Here is a 27,971-nt window from a genome sequence, read left to right on the forward strand (position 1 = left end):
AATACATTTTGTCATTTATTTCTCTGGGAGTGGAAGAAATTATTGCTTCTTACATTGTTTAGTACATATTTCTAAAGAAGATACCACGATTTACCTTAAGTTTGAAAATTTAAGGGGGGGGGGGGGGGGGGGGGGGGGCTGCGCCCTTTAAATCCGCCACTGCAACCTTCAAGCACGAACTACATTGACAGGGTTGCATAGTACTTTACAATGGTTTCCCTTTGATATATCATCATCTGAATTGTACATGTTCAAAGGGTAATATTTCTTTCTTATATCTTTATACATGAAGCAGTCATATAAAAAATGTAACTCATCCTCAACAGTAGTTTTACAAAACTGACAAAAACGACATTCATTTGGAATAGGCCACATGGTTTTGAATATCTACCAGTTTCAATTTCTAAAGGGTGGGCAGAACAATTTCCAAGAGGTCCGAGGAGGCATAAACTACTAGTATGTGTAAAATTCCCACAATAACAACATTCAGCTGGGAGTCATGAAATAGATATGATCTCTTAAAAAAAAACCGGGGGGGGGGGGGGGGGGGGGGGGGGGGGATAATTTCTGTTCGGAAATCTACCTCACGGTATTGGTTTGGTTTTTTACAGTGCTTAACCCATTATAAAAAAAAAAGAATTTTTAAAATCTCTTTAAAGTTATTTATATTAAACTGGACTAAAAGAAGTGAAATAGAAAAAAATGATAGTGCTTTACACGCAAAATATAAATAAATATGCTTAGGATCACAAACCAGAAAATATTTTGTTGATATATGAGACCAAGATGGCCGGCGATGAGGCTGGTTTGAGAAAACGAAAAAGATCTAATGTTGAAATCTCATCTCCAGAGAAAGACCCAAAAGAGACAGAGAAGGAGAATGACAAAGAGAAGGGGAGACCCCTAAAAACAAATACCTATTGGCTGACACGTGTTGTTTTATTGCGCTATATCGGTTTTATATACTGTAAGTACTTCGACCCACTGATGTAGTTCATAACATTAACACAAAGATCTAATAACAACATTTCAGAGTTAACGTTCTGGTGAGCCTAGCCGGAGGTTATGACTACTACCAACCGATCAATTCAGCGTCTTGAATGATAGAAACTGAAAGACATTCTGTTTTAAAGAAAGGTTTACTCGATTACTGTTACCAACTAAAACTTTAATTATTCAAAGATGAAAAGATCAGAGTTGTGAGAGTTGCTGATAAATTATGGAAGAGTTTTACTTGTGAAAAGTCTTACATAAATCTGCTATACACATTTGTCTAGTGAGAAAAACTTCATAACTAACACGAAACATAATGTTTTACGGCGTGACCATGTTTTATACGTGTTACCTATAGGGAGAGCGGAGCTCTCACGGCCCTTCAGGCCGTGAGAGGGCTTCGCCCTCTATTATACACATTTACACGATTCTTAAAGCAGTTATGAATTTCATCACAGAACTCAATTTTTGTTGTACCAACACTGTAACATAATACGCTATGCTGAAGAAGAATATTATTGAGTAAGAACTACTCAATTACTGTGAATGTGTGATCAGAATGAAGTGTGAATGTGTCATAGTGTCTGGTAACTTACATCAGTTTCCATCTACGTATGACCTCGGTCTCAGCAACTCGATCATATGAATTTTTTCAGCAATTGTTGTTCTAATGTCTGAGTAGACGACGATTGCTGCTGAGGCGATGGCTGTTTGTACGAAACTCTCATTGTAGGTGTGATCTTAAGCAATATTCACTAAGCTTGTTTATTTTGCAGAATTTTTCATCAGATCTTGGGGATCAAATTAGTCATACTGAGTTGAAAAATTCTGTCAGTTACTGCTTTAAGATAAGTAATGAAAATAACTAATTTCCACATTGAAAGGTGAATGTGCAAAACAATGAAGGGAAACAGAATTGAAACTCTCAAAAGTACAGACTGTGTGATCGGCTAAAACAGTGAGGATTATCTATTGACTAAGGTCACTAGAATATTTTGTCAATGACCTTAAATGCAGTGTTGTTAGATCTTTGTGTAGTGAAATACGTGAGGAGATCTATAAACTTCGATAAGATTGCAATATGCACTTGATATTAAAATGATAATGGTCTGAGTATTGTTGGAATCAGGAAGATGTATATAACCAAGGTCATTACAGAATTATTTGGGGTTGGGGTTGTATGATATTAAAATAACTCAATCTTTTAATTAATATTTAGAATACAGGATTCAATTATTTGATTTTTAAAAATATGAAGACAAAATAGTGTAACACTTAATGTTTGTGAAGCTTTCTGTTCAAGTTTTGTCTGCATTTCAAATTTTCTTCATAAGATGTTTTAAAACAAAATACAGGAGATAAGTCTGTAGATTAAACAAAATCAGATAAAAATAAGATTAGGCAGTAGATATTAATCTAACCTTATCATTATCTCAAGATTATCTAATTCTGTACCCAGCTGAAACATGCTACTACATCAACAGTGTCACCAAAGAAATTGATTTAAATTCCCATTTAAAAAATGTTTTGTTCAAATCTTCCAACATGATTTGGTTCTCATTGGGAATGATTCTGTTGACTGCTCAAATCAATCTGTTCTCATTGGGAATCGTTTTGCTGACTGCTCAAAATCTGTTCTCATCTAAAATTGTTTTGTTCTCAGTGAAGAATCGGTCTATGTAGGACAATGGTGCATGTGTATTGTTCCAGTTTTAGCTAATGGAAGTGCAAAGGCAATGTGGGGTGATAATAGTTGGAGCTTGTGTATTTTATTGGGTTTTTTATTACTGAAATGTTATGAAATGCACTTGTGCATGGAATCCAACATTTAAAACCTGAGATTACACATGCTTAATTGATTTTCAGTTTCATACTAGTTGTTCCTTCCCAGTCCTTTGGTTCATCTCTCTTCCAAGCAATAAACTAATTATCTGAAAAATAGGATCGTGCCCTGTTTTTGTTTACATATAAGCTAGATATACCAGTAAAAGTTCGTTTAAAGCAGATTTTTCAATTTACCAGTTAATTCTGAACATGATTTAATAGTTTCTAGAATATAGCATATCTCATTTTGTTTTAAACGTGCTATTTTCTATCAAGCAATCAATATGTAAAAAAAAAACAAAAAAAAAAACAAGGCACAAGCCTTTATATAACAAAGAATTGTAAGTGCTGTATCTCGCTTGTAACTCAAAAACTGATATCCAAATTTTGGTTGACCATTAGTCTAAGAAATACGTTAGTTAAGCACTGTAAACAATAAATATGGAAAAATAAAATTTTCAGCTCAACTGTGTCCATGTCCATTTAAGTACCATAAGTCTTTTAAATTTTCCACTTTAAAGATGACCCCTAAAAGATGTTTTTTAGAAAACTATGGATAATGGAAGGGGAGACATCAGTTTTAGTGTGCTAAAACAATTCTTCCTAGTTTTTATTTAGAGTCATTTATCTAACTACATCAATTAATTGAATGATAAGGAATGAAGTAATTTCTACTCATTTATATAGTGTAAAGTCATTTGGGACTGTTTATGCTCTTTTATAAACCACCTCACCTTTTATAATGCCTAAACTGCCCCAACTTACTTTTTATCACATAAAGCAGAACTTTTTTGTGGTTGGTGAGTATATATTGTCCTATTTTTGATTTATCCATAAGTGATTGGTTTTCTATGAGAATTATTTCATTCATGTCTAGAATTGTTTTATACAAATTGTCCACCAGTCTGTTTCCAATAAAAAGCATTTAAAAAGTTTCCAACCTATTCCATGTATGTGCACTGTTCCACAGCATAGATATATGTATGTTTTAAAGTTGGTACATCTATTAATGATAAGCCCTTACTTTTACAATTGTTGTATCTTTATTTTTCTACAAAGGTGTACTTCATATTTTTTAGATCATTAAAAAAACCAATTTCCTGTGGAAGCCTCTATAGATCACAGTGACAGCTTTAAAACTTTCATTTTTCAGTCGTAGCATTCCTCGTAGCATTTCATCAAAACAAAGAACTATGTGGCCGTCACGGTCTCATTCCAGCCCAGAAGTTTTTAAAAAGAATTCATCAAGAAACTAAAGGTGTCAACATGGAGACCTTCACCAGAGTTCCCAGTTTGATTTGGTTAATTGATTACAAGAAGAACCTGGACAAGTTTCTGGATTATACAGCCTATGTTGGACTGGCTCTGTCCGTGGTTGTCGTTGTGGTGGGCAGTGCCAACTGTTTCATCATGCTGAGTCTGTGGGCTCTTTATCATTCCATTGTAAATGTTGGCAGCACCTGGTAAGAGAATTTATTAGAATGATACACAAATCGTACAATTTTTTGTTTGATGATACTGCAATTCTGATTGGTTGAAATTATTTTTTTGATTCTGCTTTAACCAAAAATGTACTATGATGCCACGTGTTACTTTTGTTTATAAAAATCAATTTTTGAAGGAATTAAATGAAATGACTCAGAATTTATCACTGATGATTGGAATATCAGGTGAAAAATGGTTTGAAAACTTAGGCATTGATGCAGTTACCTTAATGAAAAATTATTGATAATTTGTTAAGTCAACACCCATTTCATAAATCCTGTTCACAAATGCATGTAATTTTCTTAGTCTCTACATACATAACTATACAATATGTATAAAATATGCTTGTATAAATGTTTTGGGGGGGATTTTAAGTTTTTATATCTGTTCATTTTTTTTTTTTAGGTATGGCTTTGGTAAGTTCTTGCTTGTGTATTATATTGAAATTTTCAAAATATTTTGTAAGTTTTGAATTACAAGGAAGCTTAAAAGATCATGAATTGAATTTTGAGCTATTGATATTGCACATACAGACCACATCATTTTTGTTTTGTATTTGTGCTACAAGAGCTCTGTGCATACAGTCATAGAGAAATTAATATCCTTTGATTTCAGGCTGGGAATCACAAATATTGGAGACAGGATTTCTTGCGACTTTTCTATGTCCGGTCTGGAACATTCATCCGATACCAAGGAACACGCCCACATCTAAAGTCGTCATCTGGGGATATAGATGGCTCATTTTCCGAATTATGATTGGCGCCGTGAGTATACCCTGTTATCGTTTAAGTCTCGCTAATGAAGTTCAGTTCAATGAGGCCTACACAGGTATCAGCAAATGCTCTCCAGATTGATAATTAGCCTCCACTGAAAAATCTGCAAATAATGTACGAAACCACTTATCTCAGAGTTTGAATCAGACAGATTTCTTTGTTAGACGAGTTATGTCCCCTTTACAATGCAGTTTACATGTACAGCATCTGGATGATGATTAATGGTAGTATGTCTTAGATTTAGGTCCCATCCAACCACCGGCCATCACATACCCCCCCCCCCCCCCCCAACCTGCTGTTGTTTGATTCACTGGTTGCATGTTTCTCATTATGTATGCAATTTCTCTTAACCACTCAAGGGAATGACAACCAATCAAATGACTCCATTCAAATGTTCAGTGGCAATGGTACTTCTACATGATGGCAACAAATGATACTAATGTTTTTAGAGTCTTGAATTGATGCTTGACTAACCAACATGTTGAAGACAGTTTTCAGACAGTTGTTGAATAAACATAATATCACACTGACTTTACTGTCTGAGAGTATAATGAATAGGTTATGGAGTTCATGCATTACAAGAAGCAAGAAATTAATGGATATGTAGTAATTAGGGCTATACGGACCGTGGATATCAGCCTGGATAGCTCAGTGGTTAGAGCACCTGACTAGTAATGCAGGGGTCCCGGGTTCGATTCCCGGTCCAGCCAAAAGATTTTCTCTCACCTATACTACATTTTATATATTGGAAGACAATTATAAAAAATTATAATTGATCTTAAGGAGGGAGGAATGTAGTAATTAGGGCTATACGAACCGTGGATATCGGCCTGGATAGCTCAGTGGTTAGAGCACCTGACTAGTAATGCAGGGGTCCCTGGTTCGATTTCCGATCCAGCCGAAGATTTTCTCCTCTCTTCTTATACTACATTTGGTGCCGTTGACCGCCCCTAGTCTACAGGTTGTCCTGCCAGGGGCGAAATGAACCTGGGTTGATATTGGAAGACAATTATAAAAAATAAAAATTATAATTGATCTTAAGGAGGGAGGAATGTAGTAATTAGGGCTATACAGACCATGGTTATCAGCCTGGATAGCTCAGTGGTTAGAGTACCTGACTAGTAATGCAGGGGTCCCGGGTTCGATTCCCGGTCCAGCCAAAGATTTTCTCCTCTCTTCTTATACTACAGATGTAACACTCACTCCTGATAATTAGACTTCACTTAACATGTGATTCCAGAGTTATGCCCCTTGGCAGTGCAGAAAAGATTTTTTATATTCGGGATGCAAGTCCTGAGAATATGTTTCATTTTATCAATAAGGACTAACTTTTGTGCTTCCTTTTCACAGTTTTGGGTGACTTGATTATCAATTCAGAGTTTTAGAAAAAGGGTTGAACCGGACATTTTGTATGTCAAGTCCTCAATGACAGAATGAAAAGTCCAAACTTTTCCATGATTGAATAACAATTTACATGTACCAGTTGCAGTATCCCTAGTGGACCTGCATGTTTTGAGAATTCTGAATTTACAGAATTTTAGTCTACATTCACATCTAATAGTTGTATTCAGAATGTAAGTGTACATTCAAGTCTTAGTTGTGTACAGAATGTAAGTGTACATTCAAGTCTTAGTTGTGTACAGAATGTAAGTGTACATTCAAGTCTTAGTTGTGTACAGAATTTAAGTGAACATTCAAGTCTTAGTTGTGTACAGAATTTAAGTGAACATTCAAGTCTTAGTTGTGTACAGAATTAGATTCTGCACTCAGCTTTTAGTTGTTTAGGCTCACTGAAGAAACCAGAAAGAAATGCCATGTCATATTTCACTGGTACAGCCATGTTGATTTAAGAATATGTTCATTGGACTGTTAGACACTTCTGCATCGATTACAGTTAATTCTTATATTTACAGGGGCTCATAAAGATTCGTGGGGATCAGTGTTGGAGGGATTTAACATGCATGAATTATCACTATGAGGTAAAAGAAATCTACATGTGCATATAAGTTAAAATCTTTCAATTACAGATTTGCTGAGATAGCTCAAATCTCCATATTTGCAAAGACATACAATCATCTGATAAAGAAAAGTTTTTTTGCTTGCAAAATGAAATTATTTGTGGGTAACTGGAAATCACTGCTAAATTGTTAAAATCAACAATCATCTCCCTGCATGAAGACATTCCTTTTGACGGTAAGAGTAAAATGGAGTAATTAGTGTTATAAATGATTCAACCCATTTATTAGAGGTGAGGATTATGGCTTTGAAGACCAAACATTCAACATAAAATGGAACTTTTCAGAGATGGAGGAGCATCTCTTCCAACTATTCAAAGCAAAAAGTCAGAATTTGTCTGATTCATTTTTTGCTAATGACTTCTATTTTTAGCCAATTTTTACATAAACTGTTTTTTTAAAAGTGTTGTTTGGTCACTTTATTTACTTTTATGACAAGTAAAATTTAAAGGATATATAAAGATAATAATTTTTCATGTGTAGTTAGATTTTCGTTTTAATTCAAAAGTATTTAGAGAAGTTTTTGCAAACTAGATAGTGAATCTGAAGGTATTTTCATGCAGATACAAAATTGCCAGATTTTGATGGTTATAATGGCAACAGTTTGTATTTGTCATTCATTATTTAGAAGATCTACAGTAACATAATTTTTTCCTACAAATAGAGCTATAATATCACCATATACTAAAGCAGTCATGCCCACGCATATGTGTCCGAATTCATTTCCGTGCAAAGTCGCTGTATCTATAAATAGCACAGAATTACAGTACCCTCAGTAACAAATTTTAACCTGGTGGCACCACCTTTTGATGAATTTGCATGAAAACCAAATCGTTTAGGGGAGCTTTAGTATGTAATCCCTATTAAGTTTTATCTAGATCCTTCAAGTGTTTCTGAAGAATTTTAAAAAAAATATAATGGGGAAAAATGACCCCATCCCCTTTTTTTGCAGTCTAAAAAAAATCATGACTCCCCCCCCCCCCCCCCCCCCAAAAAAAAGAATTATTTCAGAAAAATTCTTTTGTCAATGCAATTCTTTACAAATGATTAGATTAAGCCCAATTAGTGCATCATGATCAACTAAAAGAGAACGAGTGAATGAAATTGCAATATTTTGCATTGAGTTATCTTCCTGTACTCGCATCGCAAACCTAACCTTAATTTTCTTTTAAAAAAAACTGAAAACAGGTAACATACAAGAGTATGGTATAGTATTCAAAATGTGGGCATTTTAGGAGCTTGTTGTATATACAGTAAAACATAGTGAAATTTTGATCCATTATGAATGCAAATCCTTATATCTAACAAGTTATTTTAATAGTACAGGGAATGAAAATCACTTCGTTGTAAGAGTGAATTCATTATAAGCATACATGCTGTAACCCATGCTTTACTGTGCACACATTTACTGATACCTGAAAACTGAAGAAAAACATTACAGCGAGAGAGAATGAATGAAGTTAATAAATGGATGTTTTCTTCACAGACACAGCCAGTTCCTAACCCAATCAGTTACTACATGCATCAGTCTCCCGAGATCTTTCACAAGTTTGAGACTCTGACAAACCACTTTGTGGAGTTGGTGGCTCCGTGGTTCCTTATCGGACCCCGTAGATTGTGTATGATAGGTGGGGGTATTCAGATCTTTTTTCAGGTAAATTTTGTCAAGATCAGTACATTCTGCACTATGTCTACAGTACAATGAATAATTAAGAAATGAATTTCATTTCTGAAAATACATGAGGGTGTGAACTGCGATGCTTTATGCTGGCGTCATTCATGAAGCATGTTAGTGATTGATGAAAAGTATGTTAGCATGAAGCATTGCAGTTCATACTCTTATGTATTTTCAAAAATGATATTTAATTCTTATATTGACATTGTACATTCATTTCTGTTGAAATTCCAGCTTTAGAATAGTTGTATTAAATTTATCAAGGTTCATACACACATTGTTCACAACTGCAATGCATCCATGAGGAAATGGCTAGCATTACATTTAGTAGAGATATCAAAGGCAAAAACTTTGGAAATGTAAATATTTATATTATAGAGTAATATGTTTTTGCAGTTAATAGAATCATTTTCTAATTTCAAGCAACACGGCTTCAATATGACAATCTGTTTATGTGCATGCATCTGGAAAATTATGTATTGATTTTATCTATTGCGATTTTCAGCTTCTTGCATATTTTGTTCCTTTCTGGCTTTACAAGAAAATGCAAAAAGAAAGACAACCCATGACACCATTGAAATTCAATACAGATTATGGAATGATGTTTATATTAAGTAGGTTGTGTTGATAATCAGTGGGAACTTGAGTTTCCTGAACTGGCTGACCATCGTACCAAGTTTGGCTTGTTTTGATGATGCCAGCTTGTCCTGGATGTTTTCCAATAAACCCAACTCTATCAGGGATCAAGTGTATGATCTACAACACAAAGAACCCCCGACATTAAAAGTGGGTCAGTCTATTTGATAAAGATTATGAGAGAGAGAGAGAGAGAGAGAGAGAGAGAGAGAGAGAGAGAGAGAGATTGTTCTTTAGATCTTTTTAAGAGGAAGGGTTCACTGCTGATTGCTTAATTAATTGGATCTTGGAGTAACTTAACATTATTTACATGTAGATATTACCTTTTAATGATAGAACACAAATAGCAGTAAAGTCTGTAATTTCTTTTTGAACATTTGACAGGTAACTATTCTTTAATAAATCTTTAATTTCCTTTTTGAATTGTTGGTAGGTAACTATTTAGATTTTAAATTTCTTTTTGAATTGTTGATAGGTAACTATTTAAATGTTTGATTCTGACAGGTACCTAACTAAATAAGTTTTGATTTAGTTTTGAATTGTTGGGTATAAAAATCTTTAATTTCTTTTTGAATTTTTGACAGGTAGCTATATAAGGCGAGTGTTCAACATCAGTCTAGGTTGTCTGATAGCTTATCTCAGTATCCCGGTGATTCAGAACCTCCTCTCACCTCGACAGGCCATGAACACTTCATTTGATCCCCTCAGACTCGTCAACACATATGGTGCTTTTGGAAGGTCAGTCAATGAAAATTGTAAATACACAGCACTATGATTTGATGGATCGTGATATTCCATGTATTGTGATACTTCTGTATTGTGTACACTGGATCATGTCCGCAATGGTCATGCCTGGATCTGGATCTGAAACATTGACAACACTGATTTGACAATAATGGTCGTTATAGGTTTGTGTGCTAAAGTGTGTCTACTATTTGCAGGGAATTGCTGACTGGACAACATCTGTTTTAGACAAATACTTGATGTGCTTTTGTTTATGCTTTCACAATGACATTGGAAATATCTTGTAACTGGCTATCTATGTATATTATTACAATGAGGTTTTTCTATTGATTGCTAAAAGCCCGTCATTTGCAATATAAAGTGTGTCTTGGTCTTAGTGACCCATCTGATTTATAACAAGCAGTCAAATGATCCATCAGCTGCTGTGATGTAGCATATAATGGTGATCGGCATCAAACAACTGACTGTCAACTGTAACTTTGAGACAGAGTTATTAAGTCATGCTGGTATTATCTAAGTATTTTTGACTGATTAGTAAAATTGAACCCTTCAGTTTTGGAAAATTGAAAAGACTATTGTTTTGTCGCTTAGTCCTTGTATCAATACATGTATGTACTCCTGAGTCTGGTGATAAACACACATGCCTAAAATCTTCTCTCGTTTCAGTGTCACCAAAGAGAGAACTGAAGTCATTTTCCAGGGAACTTATGACAAACCCCATGAACCAAGTGCACGCTGGGAAGAATATCATTTCAAGTGCAAGCCTGGAAACATTACAAGTCGACCGTGTCTCATTTCTCCCTATCACTACCGGCTAGACTGGTTGTTGTGGTTCGCTGCTTTTCAGGTGAGCGATTTGTCAAATGAAAAGGTGAAGATAATGAACAATGATCAATTTCATAACTCCTATAAGAAATACAGAATTAAGAGTTGGGCATACTTTGACCCCTGGATATACCAGAGGTGGGATCAGGTGCCTGGGAGGAGTAAGCATCCCCTGTCGACCGGTCACACAAGCCGTGAGCCCTATATCTTGGTCAGGTAAACGGGGTAATCTATATTGAAAATCAGTGTGCCACAAACGGCCTAACAATCGGTATGAATAACGTCAGATAGCATTTGACCCAATGACAGGTCGTATTGGCATACTAGATCATTATAACGACCATAGAATTTGCAAAATGCTGACTTTTAACAAGACTGTTGAAACCCCTAATTTTGATAGTACCAGTTAAAAGGAAGGAGAAATGATTGATTGATTGTATGTTGTTTAACGTTCCACTCAGGAATGTTTCACTCATATGGAGACATCACCATTGCCGGTGAAGGGCTGCAAAATTTAGGCCTATGCTTGGTTCTTACGGCCATTGAGCAGGGAGGGATCTTTATCGTGCCACACCAGCTGTGACACAGGTCTTCAGTTTTTGTGGTCTTATCTGAAGGACGGCTCCATATAGTCACCTCTTACAACATGCAAGGGGGTACTGAGGGCCTATTCTAACCCAGATCCCCACAGAACATTAACAAAATTGGAAGTGTTTACAGTAGCATTTATGATGAAAAGAAATACAGAAAATGGTTACACTGTTTGTTGGAAGTTAAGGTCCTATTCCAAGACAATGAAAGAAGATTTCCAAAAGAAGTTTATTGAAAAACTTCAGAATAAATACATGTATATGTCAATTTAATACTTAAATTCTTTTGACAGAATCATAATTATATAAAATTTCTTAGAAAATTAGGCACTATTTCTCTTCATGTGACATTATCTGTTGTTCTATTTCATTTGTTTACTGTCAAAACACTGTACAGGTAACTCTCGAATTATCGCCACTCAATTCATCGCCATTTTCGTTATAAGGCCGCATTTTTCTAGGAACATTTTCCCTGTTACTTAAAACTCTCGTTAAAACGCCAAATTCGCTATCGCCATTTGCCACAGTGTTTTCATTACAAAAGTCTATTTCAACTTGTTAATTGTCTCGATAAGCCGTCATATGTGCACGTGGTCAGTGAAGCAGTAAATTGGTCATTATCGATCTCCGGCGTACAACTGGGCAGAAGGTACCCAGTATCAATAAACAAGATAATTACTTAATATCAGCTGTAGTCAAGTTGATTATACATCATAGAAACACATTTCAATTTAGCTATGGCTTCGCCACGAAAGGGGTCCTGTTAAATTTCGATGAGAAAAAGCAAATCATTACGTACCAAGGACATCATCCAAAATGTACCCATCAGGATATTGCAAATCATTTTTCTGTTTTATGGGAAAAATCTATAAAAAGAAGGACAGGGGGCGACATCTTAGCAACAAAGGATGCAATTCTTGCCGACCTTGACCCAATCTCTGAAGGCTCACCTGCCAGGAAACGGCACCGCATTGCACTTAATACTGACTTAGAAAAGGCGTTGTTTATGTGGTTTACGCAAGTCAGGACAAAAGATAACTCTTACATATAAAAGAACGGTAACTCCATTTCTTCAAGATGACAGTAATTCAATTCATTGCCAAATTCCTTATAATGCCATAATTTCATAAGACAAAGGGTGGCGGTTTATCGAGAGTTGACTGTATGTTCTCTGCATAGTTTTTGCTGTAAAGACACCATGTGCAAGCAAGTTTTACCCGGCATTGGATTTACATCTGCAATTGAATTTTTAACTTTGAACGTGTATTTGTGGGATGAAAAGAATATGAAGATAATATTTCAGATTAAACTAGAGATTGTTTTTATGAAAAACAAAAGCCTTCCCAGCTTCCCAAGTGGAAAATGCTCCAAATGTAACCTCCTCCCCTTAATGTACTGCATGATATGGAGGAGAAAGCATGAGCAGGAACATAGATATTATGAACTCTGATAAGCCATATACACTGTAGGAGAAATGTTTACAAACTATTTTACCACCTTCACCCCTCAGATCCAATGTAACTTTAAGGAAAACAATTGGATCCTCCTGTCCCTACAATATGCACATCTACAAATGGCCTTGAAGTACATGTATTGTAAAAAGTTTCAAGTCTATCGGATAAGACATATAGGAAAAGTGTTCACAAGCTATTTTACATCATCCACCCCTCTTAGATCCACTATAGCATTGAGGAAAATAATTGGAACCCCCTATCCTGACAATATACACATCTGCAAATGATATTGAAGCACTGTACAAAGTTTCAGATCTATCCGATAAGCCATGTAGGAGGAGAAGCATTCACAAGGTTTTGTGACAGATGGACGGATGGATGGACAGAAAGTACAAAAACAATATGTTTCCCTTTGGAAGAAAGGAGATGTAATTACTGAAATTTTTACCAACATTAATTTAAAGCTGCTAAAGTAGACTTGGTCAAGAGAATAAGAATAGTTTTTGTAATTGAATATCCAGATTTGGGAAATGCTACATCTTTCAGTGTATGGTCCTTTTCACATGAAATTTTGATAAGCAGAATTATACATATGTATACTAGAAATCATTTATTAACTGTTGAATCTAAAAGTTATTTACAGTAGCAAATTGCTGAATAAAAGTTATTTACTAAAGTTATTTACTATTGCTAACTGCTGAATAAAAAGTTATTTACAGCAAACTGCTGAATAAAAAGTTATTTACACTAACTACTGAATAAAAAGTTATTTACAGTAGCAAAAGTTATTTATTATTGCTAACTGCTGAATAAAAAGTTATTCACTATTGCTAACTGCTGAATAAAAAGTTATTTGCTATTGCTAACTGCTGAATAAAGTTATTTGCTATTGCTAACTGCTGAATAAAAAGTTATTTACTATTGCTAACTGCTGAGTAAAAAGTTATTTGGTATTGCTAACCGCTGAATAAAAAGTTATTTACTATTGCTAACTGCTGAATAAGTCGTTTTTATGCCCCTGAGATCGAAGATCGGGGGGCATATTGTTTTTGTCCTGTCTGTCATTCTGTAATTCTGTCTGAAACTTTAACCTTGCTAATAACTTTGAACAGTAAGTGATAGAGCTTTGATATTTCACATGAGTATTCCTTGTGACCAGACCTTTCCGTGGGTACCAACATTTTTGATCCCGTGACCTTGACCTTGGAGTTTGACCTACTTTTTGAAAACTTTAACCTTGCTAATAACTTTTGAACAATAAGTGATAGAGCTTAGGTATTTCACATGAGTATTCCTTGTGACCAGACCTTTTCGTGGGTACCAACATTTTTGATCCCGTGACGTTGACCTATTTTTTTTTTTTTTTGAAAACTTTAATTTAACCTTGCTAATAACTTTTGAACAGTAAGTGATAGAGCTTTGATATTTAACATGAGTATTCCTTGTTACAAGACCTTTCCGTTGGTATTGAACCTTTTGACCTTGACATTTGACCTACTTTTAATATTTTTTTACATTGGTCATAACTTCTAAATGGTAAATATTAGAGCTTTCATATTGTACATGAGCACTTTTGACAAGATCTTTCTACTGGTACCAAGATATTTGCCCTTGTGACCTTGGCCATCTTCGGAATTGGCCATTATCGGGGGCATTTGTGTTTCACAAACACATCTTGTTTCTTTAGATAATGCTGTTTGTTTACCTATGGATGACCTCATCTAATATGGTAATGTCATCAGCAAAAAATAAAAAAATAATAAATACAATATATACACATATGATGTTAGGTTTTTTATTTCTGCCAGCATTGGTTACTGTGACAGATGCTTGCAGAGATTTGAATGTGATTTATTACATGTATACCTGTAGTGGAGTAAGAGAAGGTACAATTTTCTCCCGGCAGAATTACCAGTATAACCCCTGGCTAGTCCATCTGGCGGTCAAGCTGATGTCCAACGACCCTGGTGCAGAATCTCTCATTGCTCACAATCCATTCCATAACAGAGACCCACCAAAGTGAGTGTAAACAATGCTAATATGATATATGTATGTATGTTCATTGTAAGATGGAGGGAAATAAATGACTGGTAACTTAACAAATTCCAAATGCATTATTTTGATATGGGCAATGTCTACTAAAAATTAGCTTGTTGGGAGTTAAAAACATTTATCATTGATTTTGTAAATCTTAATTACAATAAGACACAGATATAGCAAATTTCTGGGGACTTAGGAAAATAATTCACTATCAGAATTATTATAATTCTCTATACGGTAATAGCAAATGTGTAAGATAATATGTAAGCAATTCGACATATAGAACATAGATGCAAGTTATCGATTACAATAAAAGTTTGCTTGGAACTCGGAATTTATTTGTAGTGAGGAATTCTCTATATCTGGTGTCGGTGGCCTAGTGGTTAGGCCATCAGACTCTCGACCGAAAAGTCGTGGGTTAAGAGTCCTGGCTGCAGCAGGGCCGATGTTGTGTCCTTGGGAAAGGCACTGTACGTGAATTTCCTCACTCCACCCAAGTGTAAAAGGGGTACCTGGCTGTAGACAGTGAAAGATATTGCTAGAATGTTAGTGTTCTAGCGCTTGTAATGGCAGCTTGCATTGTATGCTTCCAAGGAGGCTGAGAAAGTTCTAGATTGATATAAGGTCTGCCGGGGTAATAATGTACATTGAGCAGCATACGCTGGAAAAGGCACTATATAAAACCAATCATTATTATTATTATTATTATCTGTCTTTGCTGTATCTGGGTTTTACTGTAGTAATCAAGAATACCAAATATTGTAAAAGACTTAAACACTTCCAGTTATGAATAATTTTAAATCATTTACTCATCTCCAGTTTTAAACTGGTTTTACCTTATAACATACATGTAAATGAAAACTGGTGCTTTCATTTTCAGATACATAAGAGTAGAGCATTATAGGTATGTCTTTACAAAAATGGGCAGCAAGGATGCCAAACTTGGCCGCTGGTGGAAGAGGAGACACATTGGAAATTATCTCCCGCCAATATCTCTGGACTCCGTCAAAGATTTCATGAAAAATATGGATTATGAATATCCCAGGATACGAAGAAGGAGGAAACTATGATCTCAATTTGCTTCTGTGGCATCAACTTTTGTTCCCTACTGTCCAATAAATCATGTTAGTCTTGGACATTTTTTCTCATTAATTCACCTCTACTTTGTCTTTATTGTACAGTCTGCTCCACTTACATGTATATTGAAGTTGTTTATATTGAACTATTTATTATATTGTTCAAAGTAAAAAACAGATCCCCAGTAACATTATTTATATTGTTCAACATTGGTTATATTGAACTTTGGATATAATGAACAATTCAGGTCAGTCCCCTGAATTGCAAAATACTCCGGAGTAAATTGTATGTTGTTTTGTGTGTGTGTGGATGCAGGTTGTTTGATGTCCCACTGGACAAGAAGTATAACTCCTCTCAATCACATGTACAAGAACTGTAACTCCTTTCTATCACATATACAAGAACTATATAACTCCTCTCTATCACATGTACAAGAACTGTAACTCCTTTCTATCACATATACAAGAACCATATAACTCATCTCTATAACATGTACAAGAACTGTAACTCCTCTCTATCACATGTAGAAGAACTATAACTCCTCTTTATCACATTTTTGAAGACTTAGGTAGGGCTTTCGCCCACATGCAGAAAGTCAGGATTCGAATCCTGGCCACGACAGACCTAATTCGTTAAAGGGAAAGGCAACCCTAACCACATTGTTGCTTTTATGAATATAGTATTACTGACTGATATCATAAATGACAGTCTCTAACAACAAATATCCTTGCTTAACGATTAAATCTATATAAATCTATCATATATTTGAAATTACCCGCCGCTAAGAGAGCAGCCATTGAAGTTTAATTTATGGTTCCGGTTTATTTCATCAGCAGCATTGTAAACATGACAAGTCACGAACAGTTAAGTTTGGAGCCGTATTGATTTGAGCCCGTTCTTTTACAAGAAGAAATTGAGAAAAGAAGACGTTCAGTTGAGTCGCAGACCAGGCAGACGGTACACATTTTTTCATACAAATGTTTCGAACCTCAACTTGTCATTACAGCGTTTACTCAAATAATGGATCCACCGTTTACATGCTAGTCTTTTCTTTTCAGATGACTTGGTTGGGTCAGGAATTTCGAAAAAACAGCAACCTTTTTTCACATCTCCCCTTCGCATTAGTGCAGTTAACATCTTGACAGGAAGGCATCAACCTATTTATTCGTAAAATCTACCACATGCACATCTTTGATGATCTTAGAATCCAATCAAAAGCGGAACAGACGGTGTGACGTCAAAACCATTGATTTTGTGGTCTTGAATACAAAAGAGTTCCACATCATGGCAGCCTCTATAGATGGCGGGAATTTCAATTTTTAACGTTTTCAAATTAGTAATGAAGCTTATCTAGGCCGTATATCAACAGAATAGTATGGCAAAATTTTATCATATAATTAATCCTATCATTTATCATGTAAATTTTATTGTGTTGCCTTCCCCTTTAAAACAGGTAGTGACAGTTTCATCGCCAAATGCTTGGCATCTGGTGTGAATTTCACGGACCCTCGGAGATTATCTGAAAAACGAATGACTCGTGTCACAGTACATAATGTAGGTGTGGCACGCTAAAGAGCCTCACTGTTCAATGACCATAAGCGTCGAGCATAGGCCTAAATTTAACGCCCTTCACCGGTATTGATGACATATGCATACGAGTGAAAAATTCTCGTGAGGGACGTTAAACAAGATACAATCAATCAATCTAGGGAAAATATCAATTTCGTAGTAATAAATAAGTATGTTGCATGTCTGTATGTGTTTTCATTCAAAAATAGACACCATATATAGCAGTACTTTATTTTAACTTACGATTTGAAATAATATTTCATCGAAAATTCTTCATGACAATTGCAACCGTTACGATAATTGAACTCTAGGAAAAGAACCCATACAGTGTTAGTTGTTTCTTATTCTTTTGATTGTATTCATATACACAATAAGACATGTTCTAGTCAATACAGCTGCGATCAATTCGCTTTTCAATACAAGGACTGTATCTATTTTCTCTGGTCCTGACGCCTCTCTTCCAAATTATTGCTTATTTTGTCTTCAACAGTTTTAATTCGTTTTGATAATTCTGTTATCTCAGTTTTGATATTTTCAGTGTTTTCCTGCAGAAAATCCTTTAACGTATCTGTTTGTATTTTAAGGAGGTTAACCAATGCCTCATTTGTAACATATTCAGGGTTTGTATTCACTGATGAGTTTTCAAAGACAGACAGAGAATTTTCTGGAAGCTTCAACGCCTCCAGAACACGGCTTATTGGCGTCATTATGCACGAGCCGTGAGATGTAGAGGCCACGGCTATACCCACACATGTCAATTCTACTGGGTTGGTATTCTTCAACATGAAGATGAAAGATCCAGAATCTCCACTCTTTAGGAATGGGGTTTCTTTTGATAAGGGTACAATTTCAATTTGATGATACAAATAAATGCTAGGGGAATATTCATCATTTAGATTGTCTAATTTAGGGTGAATGGGTCCACAAAATTGTCCTGCAGTAAGTCCACTCTCCGCTCCCACTTTCAAGAAGACGTTTTTCTTGTTATTGCTGTTGATGGTTTCTATTTTGCCAGATGAAAACGATATCGTGCGTTGACCATAGATTCCTGAAAAAGAAAGATCGGATGTTTTCGCAAATCATTACACATTCTTTTATTACCACTCTCTTGACAAAACGAAATTGCTGTGAATGTTTACTGTTTTAAAATGATCAACACATAATAATGTGTATCAATTACCAAACCTAATTAAACTCTACATGTACACAGTACCAACCAAATTAACTTTGCAACTAAGCGGGCCTTCGAGACGAGTTTTGCTAAAACGCGGAACTGAAGACGGAACGAAACGGAAAATATTTTATGTAATAATGTTATGAGGAGGTCAGCATTTTGTAAAATCAAAAAGCCTATTATGAGCAGAAATTACAGAGAGAACAGGAAATCATCCTCAACATCCACCATTTCATATTAATACCTCATACTAATGCATTATTATGTATTCTAAAACGATGGATTTTACATATAGTGCAGGCAAACATATAAGGACCCCCCCCCCCCCCCCCCCCCCTCCCCATCGTCTATCAATCTGTAATGGCTTTTTATAACAACTTCTGCGATATAAACTATTTGATTTATCCCAGATGAAAGAAATAGGTCGAAGTTTAAGTGATTCTTGCATAATTTAACTTATAAACATCTTCGATCATCCTTATCCATAATATAATATATACATTGCGCGCGCCTACATATGTATATTGACTAGAGTTTTTCGTTTCATTTTTATAGAATACCTCAGTATTAATATCTTTGTAAAATCTAGCATAAAAAAGCACCCACATCCGCACTTTTAATTAAAAACATTATATTTGTATTCCCACCTGTTTGGATAATAAAATAAGGTTGAAGTTTATGACCATTACCCCCCCCCCCCCCCTCCCCTACAAAAAGCTGTGACATGATCCAGATCCCTCCCATCTGAGTGATAAGCTACTTCTCCTGGTATAATTTTCGGTCTCCAATAGATTCGCTCTCTGGGTCAACTTGAAGTTTCGTTAAGGCTGAAGCAGAGCGAAAATGGACACGAGTTTGTTTTAGATCAGGTTTCTATAAAGTTAGTTTGCGTCCGAGTAAAAGACGATGTTTTCTAAAACATTGCTATGGTTGAGATTTTGTACCATAATTCTTGAACCAATAGCTTGATACAGATTGTATACATACCTGTTCCCTGCAATTGCTTTCTGCTGTATGTTTCGGAAAACTGACCATCGTTTCCAAAAGAACAATCCGTCAAATCTACAAGCGCTGCATCAACACTCACTTCTTCCTCTTTGGTATTATTAAAAACAGCACGCCTAACTCTTCCTGTGGTGTGCCACTTATCGTTGATAGATACAGAGACATTTTGCTCGGTTTTCCTAGACAACTTTTCCAGATTCTCTCCCAGATCCTTCCTTTGATACAGAACGTGTGCACATGTTATGAATGCGTTGTTTTTGGAACCTGCACAATTCACAAAACCCCCTAATGTACCAGTCCACGTCCGGTTTTCTGATTTTATCTTGTCTCCAGCTCGTATTGTATTCGCTGCAAAACTGCAGGAACCTTCTCGTACATCAACAGGGTGGTTTTCAATTTCTTGAGGGAACATATCCTCACCTCTAGGAATGATGCCTTTAACCCGACAGTATAGTACAACACAAGGTCTCTGCATTATGACAGCATTTTCTTTTCCATACCTTTGAGACCTAATGCTAGAAGTGCTAATAAGAGTGATGTTGGTATGTTTCTTGAAAAGGTTGCAAACTGTATGCCCACTTAACTCAATTACATCATTACTGAAATTGCTTCGGGTGTGGGACAACGCGTCTGTAGCTTCTTAACTAAATTCGTTTTCCTCTCGAACTATAACCTGTAATCCCCAAAACTCATTTTCAAAATGCTTTTGTTTATTTTGCACAATTGCAACGATTGTGTCAATAGGTTTGCCCTTATTTTCCTCATATTGTGTACCAGTCCAAATGCTCAAAAAGGTGCAATCTTTATGAAGTTTCTTGAATTTTGTTGTCACTATTTCATCAAGTCTCGACGTCAAAAAACAATTGGATGATTTTCTTATGTTAGAATATGTACTTTTCATAAATTCTGCATCTGCATGAGATACAGCTATCTGTATATACCAACCCATCTTTAGTTCCTCGCCGGTTTCAATGAGTAAATGTTTGTAATTTATGAAACTAGCTCCAACAAATCCATTCAAAAGTTTGAGTAAAACTGATGATATACGAGGTTGTTCTTTTTGACGTGCGGTAAAAGGAAGAATTCGACATTCACAATCTTTATGGCCTACTTTGTATATTTCAATCTTCTCTCGTTCGTTTGCTATGTACCTTTCAAACTCCCTTGCGGGGTAAGAACATTCAACGAAAACGCTGCGTCCTCCAGGCCAAGACAGAATATTTCTTTTGAAAAAATCATTGATGAAATGAATAGGTATGCTATTAGAGACTTGTTTTGTCTCAAACAATGATGGGGGAATTTCCTCACGACATAAACAAATGTGTTTTGCATTTCCGCTTGTCCTCCTATTAAGAACAAGTGTTTTTTCTAATCTGTTGTACTTCAGATTTGGTAGTGAAATGAATAAAAATGAAAGAAGAGGGATGTTTCCACTTCTATGAACAGAATTCAGGAATTGTCTTGCAGCACTATCTTCTAAAGTAAGCATTGAATTTACTAGTTTTGGTCCAACACCAAAGAGTACATCTTTATGCCAAACATTTAACTTCATGAAGTCATCGAATCTAGGAATATCTCGTTCCATTTCAGAAATAATTCGCTTCTCAAAAGAATCAAGTAATGACTGCTCATTCAACATACTGACAAATGGCATCTGAAGCTTGGAGAGAGGACAAAGTTCTATATACTTCCAGGGATTCATCTTCGAAAGGGACAAATAAACCGCGTCGGATACAGTCTGATCTTTGAAAAAGAATTTGCCTGACTTTTTGATGATGTAAATGTCCAAAAAGGCTGTTGCTATTTGACGTAGGAACTTCGACATAGAATTGTTAAACGCAATTCCTGCAAACTCGGAAGCATGTCTTACTCTGCTATCTTCACTATTCAAACAATACAGTGTGCAAGAACTCAATGATCCGTCACTCAGGGCTATCAATCCTAATAGAAAAATACAATGTCCATCCATGTTTTGAATGTGATTGGTAAGGCTTTCCATGTTTGGATCACTTCCAGTCATGTCAATGATCCGTTCGTTTCGCAGCCACTCCATGTTTTTGAAATAAGTTTTTACAAAGTTTAACGTATCTTTTTGCATGACAATCACACATTTTACTCCAACTGCACCATATTCGATTCTGTCCTCTACTTCTCTTAAAATGTCTTCTGTAATCTCTGTTCTAGTGTCAATTTGGTCGAAAGGTCCGTCCACCAAAATGATTGAAGAATTGTCTCCTTTTAACATCACATCTCTCATTTTAACAACATCGGAGCTTCTCCTAATTCTAACTGGACTGATGTTTGAATGTGAATAGATTAAATCATCTATGCATTTCTTTGCCAGTTTAGATTGACCGTCTCCAGGATTTCCTGTGATTATCACCAAAGATTCTTTTTCCAGCATTTCAAGAACTGCAATGCAAGCATAATCTTTTTCGTGATTGGAAGATGCATCTAAATTATATATATATATATATATATATATATATATATATATATATATGAAAGCTGAAGATAGCGAACAGTGATTAATCTCATAACTCCCATAAGCAATACTAAATAGATAGTTGGGCAAACACGGACCCCTGGACACACCAGAGGTGGGGTCAGGTGCCTAGGAATAGTAAGTATCCCCTGTCGACCGGTCACACCCACCGTGAGCCCTATATCCCGATCAGGCAAACGGAGTTATTCGTAGTTAAAATCAGTATGCCAAGAACGGTCTAACAATCGGTATGAAACGCGTCAGATAGCATTTGACCCAATGTTATATATATATAGGCAAATCTTACCTAGATGGTCGAGCGCGCTGGTTACATGCTGTTAGGAGATTTGGTTCCGTAGGTCGTGAGTTCAACCCCGGGTAGGGGCGGAAGTGGGTATCCAAATAAAAGTGAAATTTTCTGTGCTCTATATTAAATATTTCTTCACTTAGGGGAGTTATCTTCATTTAAGAGTTCTTTGCTATTTCTGTGCGCTATATATATATATATATATATATATATATATATAAAGCACTGAAGAACCAACAACATTCAGTATCCAAAACTGTCGGATCTATATTAAATAGATACAATGGTCAGGGAAAATAATTATATAAAGCACTAGAATGACCAACGACATGAACAATTGGAATTGTCAAATTTTCGGGACAACCTGTCCCTTCGTCAGGACGTGAAAGGATTACATTATGGAGAAAACACAAATATAATTAACAATAAGCACTAAAGCTACACTACAAAACTTCCAGCGGATTACATGTTGCAGGCTTTGTTATTAACTAAAAAAAGAATAACAATCAGGGTGTCTGGTCACCGTGGTATCAGTCGGTAAAGTGTGAAATTAATTAATGGAAGAACTAAGGTGGCAGGGGACAGTTTCTTTGGTTTTGAAACATGTGGATAGGGGGTATACACCAAAGTCAGATTATGACAGACTAATGAAAAATCATATTTCCATTTTATGTCAATACTTGTATTTCATATTAGTGTAGTTAATACATTATGACCCTAAATTACATGTAATCTATAAATACTGGTGCTGGTGCACAAAACATGCTCTGAGCAGGTTCCCTTTTTTTGCTTTGATTTTCCCTCATTTGGGCTAATCCGCACCATCCCCACACCATCACAGTACCAAACATGGGGATTTAGACACTGTGCACAATCAAGAACCCTATCTGCCCTTCTCAAAAATCTACCTCTCATATGGGGCCATCCACCTTCCCTCACAGCTACAGACCTTTTGCTAGACCCTGCATGTTTTCACCGGAATTTCTTCAGCAACTGACCACGTGTCTTAGTTTCGTATTTGCACCCATCTATATGCTAGGAATCATGGTGACACCTACATGTTGTATATCAACATTTTTACTAAGCACTCAGCTACATTTGACATGCATCCTAAAATTATTGTATACATTTTTACACATGTAATATCACTTCAAATACGGGGTAATTCCATTTTTTGAAAAAGTTGACCGGGCCTATACTGCGAAACTGTCCCCTGCTACCTAACTTGGCCGATCAAAAGGTGAAACAGTTAATTCGTACATCGTGGTATTCTCCCCTAGATCAAACTATTGAAAATTTAAATTTTAGATAATAGTAAATGAAATTGGCGTAATGTATAAGCTATTGGTTACTTGTAAAAAACTAAAAATGGAACTTGTTGATGATGAGTGCCAACGACGTTGGCAGTGCTGGTACTGCTATGCATCCAGTTGGTGAAGCAAGGCGATGTATCGTTGGTAATATGACGCGGTACGCAGATATCTTAAGAGAAATAAAGTTATGAGAAATAAACCGTTGTCGTTTATCAGAGGGAGAATAACATTGTTATATCAGGAATAGGTTTAGGTTTAGAATTGGCTAAACCTATTAGTTCTTCCATTAATTAATTTCACACTTTACCGACTGATACCACGGTGACCAGACACCCTGATTGTTATTCTTTTTTTAGTTAATAACAAAGCCTGCAACATGTAATCCGCTGGAAGTTTTGTAGTGTAGCTTTAGTGCTTATTGTTAATTATATTTGTGTTTTCTCCATAATGTAATCCTTTCACGTCCTGACGAAGGGACAGGTTGTCCCGAAAATTTGACAATTCCAATTGTTCATGTCGTTGGTCATTCTAGTGCTTTATATATATATATATATATATATATATATATATATATATATATAAAGAACTTTAAAATCAATTTTTATTAACCTGATGATGGATGTTAAAATCCAGAAAGCGCTAGTGATTTGAATACAGATGTATATTTTGTAACTGCATATTTTCCTTCTTTAATTTAAGATAGATATATAATGACTGCCGTAAATTGCTGAAATATCATTGCCAAAACACCATAAACAATACTAAGCACAAATTAAGCATTGTGACTGTGGATAAGCCCGCTGGACGAACACATTCGCTCACAAGAAAACATTTAGTAAATGAAAATACTAAACATATAATTTGCAATGTAAATACGTAAATTTGTAAATTTTGAGTAGGTTTAGTGTGAGTGATATATGGTATATCTGTAACACTCCAAAGTGCGATGGTCACGCCAAACCCCGATGGTCTGCGCCAAACCCCGATGGCGTGACACGCCAAAGTGCGATGGTCCACATTTCATGCGCCAAAGTGCGATGGTGTGACACGCCGAAATCCATTGGTTTGTAAACGACGACACAGTGTTTTGGTACAGACTGTACCAACCGTGTGTTGTTTCACTAAAATATAAGTGCAAAATCTATGCATAAAAAATAAGAAGTTCAACTTATTTCATTCATTCATCTAGTTGTTGCGTTATTTTAAAAACACAAAATTTTCCAACGCGAAATCGTATAGAATCTTTGCGTTACAGCATATCCCGAGGATTTTATTACGTGTACGTAACAAGTAATAAATGTTCATGAATTAAAGAATGTTTGGGCGAAGTAGATAGTTGGACAACAAATGTACTTTGCCCTTCTCACTATCCTCAACCTTATATACCTTGCCGTTGCTGTCGTCCGTGTTGCAGTTTTTCGGTTTATATTTTGAAAGACGTTAAGAATGACGTCATAATGACGTGACGTCACAAACGTAACTGAACTCCGCACCATCGGACTTTGGCGTGGCCATCGCACTTTGGCGTGACCATCACACTTTAGAGTTTACATATCTTCATCCATCTTGTGTAAACCCTCTTGTTTGTCCTGAGGAAGGATCAGGTTGTCCCAAGAATATACAATCTAGTTCGTGTCGTTGGTCATTTTAGTGTTTTGCATAATTCTTGTATTGGGCCTTGTATCAACGTTGTGGATCCGACACTTATAGTTATTGGGTGGTAATGGTCCTCAGTGCTTATATAGTTAAGTTAGTTATTTGTTTCACGTCCCGTCGTGGATTTTTCACTCATATTGAGACGTCACTAGTTGTAAGTGAAGTACCACAAATTTAGACTATGTTTCTCGCTAATGGCCGTAACATGAGGAGTGAGGAGGTAAAGATTTTTATCGTACCTCACCATCTCTGTCACCGTGCCTCGATGTTTGCGGTCTCATCCAAAGGACTGTTCCATTTAGTCGCCTCTTACGACAAGTGAGGGATAATGAGGTCCTATTCTAACCCGGATCCCCACATGACCCGATCGGTCGGTACTTATATGTACAAAGGATACATATTTCCTATTACTATTTCATTGACCTCGTGAGAAAGTTTGCAATTAAAAATCTTATGCAGATTAAACACGTGTCAGACTTGATCTTAAAATATTCGCAAGAAAATTTTGATTGATCTGTAGCTTATGCAATGATGGAATTCTGACATGCAATACGTTGTATAACACTGTGCACATAAAATTACCTATTTACTGTAGATCTGTGAGAGGGCAAATAAAACGTTTGATTGATGGGCTCGCATGGCAATGCTCTTTTTTGGGTGCATGAAACTGTAAACTAACATAATTGAAATAATTTGAGAATTACTGTTACGCCTTTCATAACAAGTAATGGTATGAAAGGCGAAAACAACGAACAGTCATCAATCTCGGAACTCCTACAAGCAATACAAAATGGAGAGTTGGGCAAACACGGACCCATGGATATACCAGGCCTAGAAGTTATAAAACTTTTACCGTATTCATATCAAACTCAGTGATGTTTGTTTTGGGTACAACTCTGAGCAAGCTTCGAAACATACTCGAAAAATCATGAGCATGTACTCTATTTGAGTGCGAGAATTTATAAAAGTTTTATAACCTTCACTTTTGAGCATGAGTGCGATCTAGAGTTCGAGTATGAAAACGTGCTCAAAAAAGTTTTATAACCTTCAGGCCAGAGAGGTGGGATCAGGTGCCTAGGAGGAGTAAGCATCCCCTGTCGACCGACCACACCCGCCGTGAGCCCTACAACTTGATCAGGTATATGCAGTCAAAATCAGTGTGCCATGAACAGCCTAACAATCGGTATGAAACACACCAGACAGCATTTGATCCAGTGATAGGTTGTATTGGCAAACTAGATCGTTATAACGACCATAGAATTTGCGAAATGCTGACTTCAAGCGAGACAGTTGAAACCCCTGCACCATATTCCTTATTTTTTGCATAATGATAGGTATAAGTAGCCTGTTTCGATTTAAAAACTGATCAAACATTGAACAAGCTCTTGTGTATCGAATAAGTTGAGAGATATAAACACCATATGCAGGTGATAATGGAATATTGCTACATAATTGCTACATAATATAGGAAGTTGACGGTGGATAAGCTAAGTTGCTAGTTTGCCTTTAATAAAATTTGTACCTCTTTCTGCTGACAGATCCTCCTTCATATCTTTCGAACACATGTTTTTAAGTTGCCTCGGAAGTAAATTCATCATTATGTTTTCTTGACTTGACCCTTCTGGACGATTTCTACAGAGTTTTGGATTGTCCGTAATATCAGTATTCTGAATGTCCAGCAGATGTTCCTTGATATCAAAAATGTGTTCGATTATCAAAACAAGACAGTATTAAACTGACTGCAAATAATAAGGTAGTAAATTCAAACAGTGTTACATTTTCTCAATTTTTATATTGAAGTAATTGATATCCACTTTACTGAGAAGCTTTTCACCCGAAATCGAATTGTATGTGCATGTAGATTTTGGATATAAATCGAAAAAGTGAATCTAATGACGTTGTTTGTAATCAAGATCGTATTGAACAACTATTGTGGACATTGCATTTAATTATATATCTTCAATCACAATACAATGTACCAAAAAGTGAAAATTATCAACTTTGAATATCTTGAAAATGTAGTTATCTACATTGTCCTTTGTCGACAAACATTCGTGTGCAGCCAATTTTAATATTTACCGCTTATATTTATATTCTATATACATTTCCTAGTACTATCCGTCCCAGTCAGTTACGGAATTGTAACAGCAATGCAATAACCATTCAATAGAAAAGTCATCAATCTCAACTCGTACATGTAGGGAAAACACGGACCCTTTATTCAGTCTCTTCTATGGTCTAATCTTGTTGAATATGCAGCGATGGGGTCTTTGTCATTTATTTCCAAAAAAAAAAAAAACACAAAAAAAAAACCAACCAAAAAAACAACAA

General features: G+C 35.8%; 2 protein-coding genes across 3 annotated transcripts; one reads left to right on the top strand and one right to left on the bottom strand.

Moving 5' to 3' along the window:
• The first annotated feature begins 776 nt into the window (after nt 1-776).
• On the top strand, nt 777-16,190 carry LOC125658256 (lipase maturation factor 1-like). The gene is made up of 11 exons (XM_048889453.2): nt 777-967; nt 3,971-4,280; nt 4,708-4,718; nt 4,918-5,066; nt 6,989-7,054; nt 8,577-8,744; nt 9,384-9,555; nt 9,986-10,139; nt 10,812-10,992; nt 14,921-15,033; nt 15,935-16,190. Exons 1-11 carry the CDS (start codon nt 787-789, stop codon nt 16,122-16,124), a joined length of 1,695 nt encoding a protein of 564 aa, XP_048745410.2. The 5' UTR covers nt 777-786; the 3' UTR covers nt 16,125-16,190.
• A 1,727-nt stretch (nt 16,191-17,917) lies between these two features.
• Nucleotides 17,918-27,890, bottom strand: LOC130050093 (uncharacterized). Of its 2 annotated transcripts, XR_008798490.1 has the most exons (3): nt 27,163-27,890; nt 19,862-22,291; nt 17,918-18,748 (listed from the first exon to the last, which is right to left on the bottom strand). XR_008798490.1 is itself a non-coding variant. In XM_056148841.1 (2 exons), exons 1-2 carry the CDS (start codon nt 20,352-20,354, stop codon nt 18,132-18,134), a joined length of 1,110 nt encoding a protein of 369 aa, XP_056004816.1. In that variant the 5' UTR covers nt 20,355-20,511; the 3' UTR covers nt 17,918-18,131. The 2 variants fall into 2 exon arrangements, 1 of the variants encoding a protein (XP_056004816.1); XM_056148841.1 differs by lacking the exon at nt 27,163-27,890 and having other exon boundaries at nt 19,862-20,511.
• Nucleotides 27,891-27,971: the final 81 nt, after the last annotated feature.

Source organism: Ostrea edulis, chromosome 9 (assembly GCF_947568905.1).
Source record: "Ostrea edulis chromosome 9, xbOstEdul1.1, whole genome shotgun sequence".
Classification (NCBI taxonomy): domain Eukaryota; kingdom Metazoa; phylum Mollusca; class Bivalvia; order Ostreida; family Ostreidae; genus Ostrea; species Ostrea edulis.